The 7,902-nt window shown below is 27.8% G+C and overlaps 1 protein-coding gene across 2 annotated transcripts; it reads right to left on the bottom strand.

Annotated features, from left to right (window-relative positions):
• Nucleotides 1-5,260: 5,260 nt before the first annotated feature.
• LOC111687231 (plexin-B-like) lies at nt 5,261-7,234 on the bottom strand. 2 transcript variants are annotated; one of them, XR_002762810.2, is made up of 4 exons: nt 6,681-7,234; nt 5,958-6,140; nt 5,673-5,896; nt 5,261-5,582 (listed from the first exon to the last, which is right to left on the bottom strand). XR_002762810.2 is itself a non-coding variant. In XM_023449656.2 (3 exons), exons 1-3 carry the CDS (start codon nt 6,750-6,752, stop codon nt 5,789-5,791), a joined length of 363 nt encoding a protein of 120 aa, XP_023305424.2. In that variant the 5' UTR covers nt 6,753-7,234; the 3' UTR covers nt 5,261-5,788. The 2 variants fall into 2 exon arrangements, 1 of the variants encoding a protein (XP_023305424.2); XM_023449656.2 differs by having other exon boundaries at nt 5,261-5,896.
• Nucleotides 7,235-7,902: the final 668 nt, after the last annotated feature.

The raw sequence follows: 7,902 nt of genomic DNA, 5'->3' as shown, positions 1-7,902 counted from the left end.
AAAGTTTCTAAATCGCGGGATAGCGTTGACCGTTTTTAATATTTCAAGTTGGCCTATGTTTAAATATGCCCAATAATATGGTAATATTTTATACAAAAGGTCAAAAATTAGTGATCCTAGTATTTTCATATCCTTAAAAAAAGATAATTAGCCAAGAGAAAAGATGCTTAAACATGTGCTAACTAAAATAGCACAAAAAAAAATATTTTTAAAATTCTGTTAAATGGTAATTGTATTTTCAGTAAATGGAAATTTTATTTTCAGAAAATGCAAAAAAATGTCAACTCGAACAAAACTCCTATTTTTATTTAATTAGTATACAAATTTATTATGAACTCGATGTAATTAGATATTAAATATTAACGGATTAGTTCTTAGAACAAGCGCATTTCAGCAAAAACAACCAAAAACATTTGCTTAATTTTTGACATATCAAATTAAATAGCATTTAAAAGCATAGATAGCATAATAATAAGTTGCAATTTTTCAAAATTATTTAACATTTTTCAATATTGTTTCAACTTATTTCAAAGAGTGCGCTATAATTATGAAACAGTTTTTATACCCACCATCAAAAAAGATGGGGGCTTTATTGATTTTATTATTCCGTTTGTAACACATCGAAATATTGGTCATAGACCCAAAAAAGTATATAAAAATGCTTGAAATTACCCCCTTATATAAGGTTCCCTTCAGAAAATTACTTAAACGGCTATAACTGGCCTGAAAATACGAGTATATAGATGAAATTCGACATAAGTAAGTTTCATTCGAGTCAAACGAGGCTTGTTGGTGGGTATATAAGATTCGGCATAGCCGAATATAACACTCTTACTTGTTGTACATTTGAAATGTTATTTCTATGTGAAGAAATTATCATTCATTGACTACATTTTGTTTATATATACTTCTATTTTACATTAATGTAATCAAATCTTCAAAATTGAAAAAAGGCAAATATTTTTTTAGTGCAATTTCATTGAAAAATGCCAATAGTGTGTGTGTAGTGGTGATTTTTTTCGTCTGCCTCTCTAAAAACAAAAAAAAAACAAAAAAAAACACTTTAATACATTTCATTAAAATATTTGAGAGAGAATTTTGCGAAAAAAAGTCGCAATGAAAGGGGATTTTTAACGCACGGTAAAATCATTTCATTCATACAGAAGTACTTATTTTCAGCTTTGTCATTTTGTTTGCACATTTTATTGTATTGCGTGTTAAAAATTGTTTTTTATAAAAAAACAACATTAACTTTGTATCTGAAAACCATTATTTGACGCGTATTCGTATTCTCACTGGCTCCTTTTTATACCCTTCACCTTCGTGAGAAGGATATATATAAGTTTGTCATTCCGTTTGTAATTTCTATAATATAATTTTCCGACCCTATAAAGTATATATTCTGGATCTTTATAGATAGCGGAGTCGATTAAGCCATGTCGTCTGTCTGTCTGTCTGTCTGTTGAAATCAGTTTTTAGAGGCCAGATATCGGCGAGATCTGAATCTTCAATAATTCAGTTAGACATGCTTTGAAGAAGATCGCTATTTAAAATCAGCAAAATCGGTCTATAAATAACGGAGATATGAGCAAAAATCCGAGACAACATCTGAAAATTTCATCAAAAAAGCCACATTTTTTCATGCTAAATCAACAACACTGTGAATTGGATAAAGATGTACATGTGCGTGTGTAGATGTATTTGGTTTAATTCAGCTGCTTATTTTTTTATGTTTCGTTGCTGTTGGCGTCATTGAGTTGTGTATTTTCTTTTTGTTTTTGTAAATTCTGTTCGTATTATTTTGATGTAGGTTGGTTTTATTGCGTTATTTTGTTTTTGTTTTTCTGTGGTTTTCGTTATGTGTGTATAGATGTCTGTTGTTTTAGATGCCTTGTGAATTTTGTTTTTTATTTCGTTTAGCGTTGTTGTTGTTCATTTTGTCTTTCTTTCTAATATGTTTAAAATGCACTATGGTGAAGGGTATATAAGATTCGCATAGCCGAATATAGCACTCTTACTTGTTATTATTAAAAACAAAACAACTAACTCAACAACCTCTTTGTAAGCAAGCGTAGAAGTACTTGCTTCCAATGACATCACCGTGTTAAAATCATGAGTTAAAATGCTAATGAAGAAGTAGTGAAAAGATGTTTTATTATCATTATAACTCAATACAATTTCAGTTGTGTTTTTTTTCGAAGTTTATAAAAATTTTCAATACAAATTTTAGTACATATAAATTTCATAAGTAGAGATTGATATACTTACTTAAAAACAAGTAAGAGTACTATATTCGGCTGTGCCGAATCTTATATACCCTTCACCATAGTGTATTTTAAACATCTTTTTTAAATTTTAATTTTTTTCCCGACTACATTATTATTACATCAAAAGCTAAACAAAAAGAACAATAACAACGCTAAACGAAATAAAACACAAAATACACAAGGCATCTAAACCATATACCGGCGGATAGAGAGGCAGATAAAAAAATCACCACTACACACATTCAAACATACAAACATAAAAACAAACACACATTCATTCTTATATATATGCTAGCTAATACCCGGTGTGCTTCGCTACCCCAACCAAAATAAATAAATAATAACCATAAAAATTATTTATTTAGTTACTAAATTATAAAAATTTTCTTAAAGGTTTATTATAATTTTTGATGATAATATATTTCATTTAAATTCTAAAATAATATACTAATGATCTATTTATTTCTTACTTGCTAAAATTTAATATATACTTTTATTCTTAAAATATAATACTTAAAAATTATTAAAATAATTCATATTCTTATGCGTTGCGATATACAATATTTTTTGTTTTATCCACTAAAAGATTTTGAAAATTTTAACCATAATAGTTTTCCCCGATTAACAATATGTTACATATGAGAGATGCCAAGAAAATTATTGTAAGTTCGCCAATTTATATCTATCTATGAAAAATTGGAATTATCTAACAGTTTTCAAGATATAAGAAATTTTTTCAATTCATATATGTGGTGCCAAGCCCCCCACTAAGAGTCCGCCCGTTATTTTCTAAATGTTCACATGTTTGTCGAAGTTATTCATATAAAATTTGAAGATTCTAGCTCTAATAGATTCTCAGATATACGAATTTTTCTAAAGTGACCCCGACAAAATTTGAAGCTCTAACTGTTATATTATCTCAAGATAAACGAATTTTTGTATTTGATTAATATGGAAGGTATCGCTCCCCTCATGGGTAGTTCCGCCAGTTTATTACCAAAATGTTAACATGGATGCTAAAGTTATTCGTACAAAATTTTAAGATTCTTACTGTAATAGTTTAAAAGATAAACGAATTTTTGTATATAAATTATATGTGAGGTGCCACGACCTCTAACGCTATTCAACCATCTTTGATAATTCTGTTGAAATACTATCGAGAAGTTTATCATAGAAAATCTGATACAACCTATGAAAATTAAAGGAAAAAACAACAACAAAAATTGTTATTTCAACTTATGTTACTTATGAGAAAAAAACTTATATACAGTGAATTAAGAAATTTGCCTATGTAAAATTTTATAAATTTTAAAACAATTATTTTTAGCAAAATAAAGCTATTTGTTTGTTGCATTTTTGAAAGAATATCTTATGTTTTAATTTTCTATATAAAATAAGTAAAATCGTGATATTAATTGACGAGATTTTTGATAAAATGTGAACGTACTTAGTGTTAAATTTTTTAGGTCAATAAAGTATTGTGCTTTTTTAGGTATTTTGTTATTTTTTTTAAATATTGCTGCATTATTTTTATAAAATTTAAAAATTTTACTCCTCCTATATATTAGAATTACATTTTTTTAGATATTTAAGTAGTAGAACGACTAAATTTGGGAAAATTTTTAACCGATTTATTATCCTATATACCTATAAGAATTTATCAATATTTGGCTTAACATGAAATCTATCGTTTCTTTGATTAAATTCCGAAAATAATAAGTAATTTTGAATTGGATACATGATATATTAGATAATCAATGGTTTTGGACCTAGAAAAATATTTAGTGAGGTATAAATATATATATTATAACAAAAATGATAACGGAAATCCCATCTATTTGGGAGTACTGTGTAAATTTTATTTAGAATTGTAGAATATTGATTCTTATTCAATAAATCTATCACTAAGTACCATCCTAGCCACTCTATGTATGGGGACATCACCATATACCACTATAGAACTATTTCCAAGCAAGCTTAGTTCTGTTTAGAGGTTTAAATTTAACATAGTGTTCCTCCCAGTTCGTATATGGATTTTGGAGAAGATAAATCAGAAGTCTAATGGTTTTCCTTGGATACAAGTCGCCTCCCTTTGGCAGTTAAAAATTTTGAAAGACCACTCAGTGCGTTTTTTCTAATAGTTCTTTGGATCATTTTATTATTCATTGAAGTAATACAAAGCCTTAAGGCCAATCTTACGTACTACTAGGCCATAACACCTAAGTATATAAACTTAACATAAAATACAAAGTGTTGTAAATAATAAAAAATAAAATTGAATTACAACTTACTAATTCTTTTAAGAGTTCCCCAAACTTAATGCAAATAATAGTAAGGACAAATATTAAAAAGCAGTAGTATTTAAAGAAAAATAATAACGGTCCAAACTAATAGTAATACTGACCTATTTAGATTTACTTGCAATACCCTCTTTCATTATAAAAAGAAAAGCAGTGAAGTAAAGGAAAAAAAAAATATTTATTGACTAAGACACCTAATTGCTCATGAATAGGTTCAAAAGTTTAAGCCGGAACACATTATTAGAGTGAGAGAAAATACGCAGTTCCAACGGCAATGAATTCCACCAGCGAGCAATTCGTACTAAAAAGATCTTTCATAGAATGAATTAACAATTCTAGGCACCATAACTTGAGGTCTCCTAGATGATCTACTGAAAATAATCTATCAAACAAGAGTTGCGGTCTCTCAGATTTAATTATCTTATGAAAAATAGTCAAACATCGAAGTTTAACGAAATCAAAGAAACTACATTTTAAAAATTTTCAAAATATCCGGAAATATGATCCCTACGTTCAACATTGTAGACAAAACGAACAATAGTGTTAATTAATAATTTCATCAATTATTCTATTTTATATTTTTTAATGTTATTGATTAAACATCTCATAATTATATTTCATTGATTTAAACTTGTTCTAGAAATCCAAACTAATTTTTTATATCGAAATTGCCTCATTATTATCCTTAAGTCTAATTGATTTCGTAATTGTCTAATTGATTTCGTAATTGAAAAATACTTGAAAAACTTGATAAAATGCAACAATGATACACTGTATGTACAAATAAGCAACAACAACACTGTGTATTGGAAAAAAGATGTTTATGTGGATGTACGATTTGGTTTCTTTGGCGCTGTGTTTTTTTTTGTGTTTTCTGTTGGTAAATTAATATGCATCCAAATTTGAATATAGCCTTGTAGTAGTATAATTTATTAAATTTCAGCGGTAAAACAAAAAGTATCTGATAATACGCATAAATTGATCTTAGGACTTCAAGAATATTTTATAATTTACTCTAAGGGAAAAATACAGAAATATATCAGCAAGTTCGGGTATAAAAATGTTGTGTAAAATATAATTCACAAGATATTACTGCATAACTTACCATCTTTAAGAAAGCTTTGCAAAAAATTTCTTTTGACGTGGCTCTAAAGACATATTTAAAACATTACTTTGAATATAAATATATTTTTGGAAAACTGCATGCAATCTAAATGAGTGTCAGCAAGCAGAAGTCTCTTCTCCTTCTAAAGTGAATGCAACATTTTCCAATTTGTAGCCCAGATGCATTTTTTTACAATTTATATCATTTTCTAAGGCATTTATTATCTTTCAATGAAGAAAAAAATATGTCAATAAACAAATAAATTTTGGCATAAATATATTTTACCTGATCATTATATTTGGTAACGTATATATAAAGCTCTTTTAGAGCAGCTACAGTATCGAATTCGTCATTTTGTTGTATGGATAATTGCTGCATAGCAGTACTCATTTCCTGATCGCTAATTTGTGGCAGTCTAGCAACATCTCTGTAGAATTGCTTAACCATTTTACGGTATTGAGGAATATCCTATATAAAGTATGATATATTTATATTAATAATGCTACTTTTTTTAATTTGCAAATTTATTTTTAATTAATTAGTTTACATATAAAAAACATCCAAATATACCAACAGTAATAACAATTAAACAAAATTGGTATACTTAGAGCGGGTTTTTAAATTAAAAATCAAATGTCAATCAATAATCAATCGATGGTTTTAACTACAATATTAAATTTATCATTATTATTATTTTTATAATAATAATAATAATAATAATAATAATAATAATTATTATTATTATTATTATTATTATTATAATTATTATTATTATTATTGCAACCGTTTTTTCAAATGTCTGCTATTAGGCTTCTGAAAAATTTAGAATAATCAATCAATCTAGTAACACAAATAAATTATAAGGACGACGATCACTAAAGTGACGTTAAGATTATTTAATTCGTTACTTTGTTAATTGTTTTTGTCACTTTTTGTAAAAGTGCATTAAAAAATAACATTCTAAAGTAAATTGAAGTAATAATAATAAAAAGAGTGGACTGAACTTACCTTGGCAAATAATAATTTATTGGATGGTGAATCTTTACCCAATCTATGTTCGGTAACTGAACAAGCATCCATAAACGCTTGGGCAATTCCGCTCAAACTGGCATCGACAGTAACTGTTTTATTTACATCAAATATAAAATCAGGATTTTTTATAAAATTAACCCAAAATCTTAAAGGCAAGCTGTTTGACTTCCATGCATGAACTATATCAGTGTCATAAATATCGTGTGTCTTCGTGCAGCTTCATCTAGTAAGTCAAATAACCATTTTACTGCAGGAGGCAATTCTTCATTAACTGTTAATATAGTAGCAAAAAAATCATCAACAAATTTTTGTATAGTGCCCTTAGCTGCCAAAAGCCGTGTCAAATAAACTTCAGGTATGGTTTTGTGTGTGCGTTCACCCGTAGTCGCACATACTGATCCAGAATATATTGGTGTTGTTACCACCCGATGATATAGCTGAATTTTTCATGTTCATATAATGATCGGGCAATAATGGTTTTATTAAATGATAAACACGTGGCTGTTGCAGGCCGGATTCGATATCGTTGTTCATTATAATATGGATTGATTGTGAATTATTGATGTAATAAACTAAATAAACGAAATATATTTATAATTATTAATACTTACAAAATATAACTATTGTAAAATTAAATATTAGGTTAAAATTAGATTTTAATTAGATTAGATTTTAATACATAAAAGTAGGCAATTCATTCATGGAATATGGAACTAGAATAAGAGGTTTGAAACTGTTAAAATTAAATATGTATATGCAATGCTATAATGCTTTTTATGTATAAACTGATTGTATGTTTTATTCCTAAATAAACCTTTGAATTGTATACACGTGTCGTCTTTTTTAAAAGAATTGAGGCAAGAGTACAGTATCCCAACAGGTTGTAGACTCAGTGGCATTGAAGATTAAATAGTTTGTAATGAGAAAATATATATTAAGCGAAAATGGCCTTTATGTTTATTATACGGAAATTGGATGACACAAATTATGACTCTTGAAGTCTTCAGGTGAAAAGTGGGCTTTTACACCAAGATTTGTGTTCCTGTTGTGTCAGGAAGCTTGACAAAGCCTGAGCCAACTACTACGAATTACTGCCGTGGCAGAGTGGAATGCAAAGGATGAAAATGCAATAATATTACTGTGTTCAACCCCAATGCAAATAGCCTACATAAAGAATTATAAAACGTCCAAAGGGACC

This window comes from Lucilia cuprina, chromosome 4 (genome assembly GCF_022045245.1).
Source record: "Lucilia cuprina isolate Lc7/37 chromosome 4, ASM2204524v1, whole genome shotgun sequence".
Taxonomy (NCBI): Eukaryota; Metazoa; Arthropoda; class Insecta; order Diptera; family Calliphoridae; genus Lucilia; species Lucilia cuprina.
The sequence above is the reverse complement of the archived record's forward strand: the minus strand, read 5'-3'. Positions and strand labels throughout refer to the sequence as shown.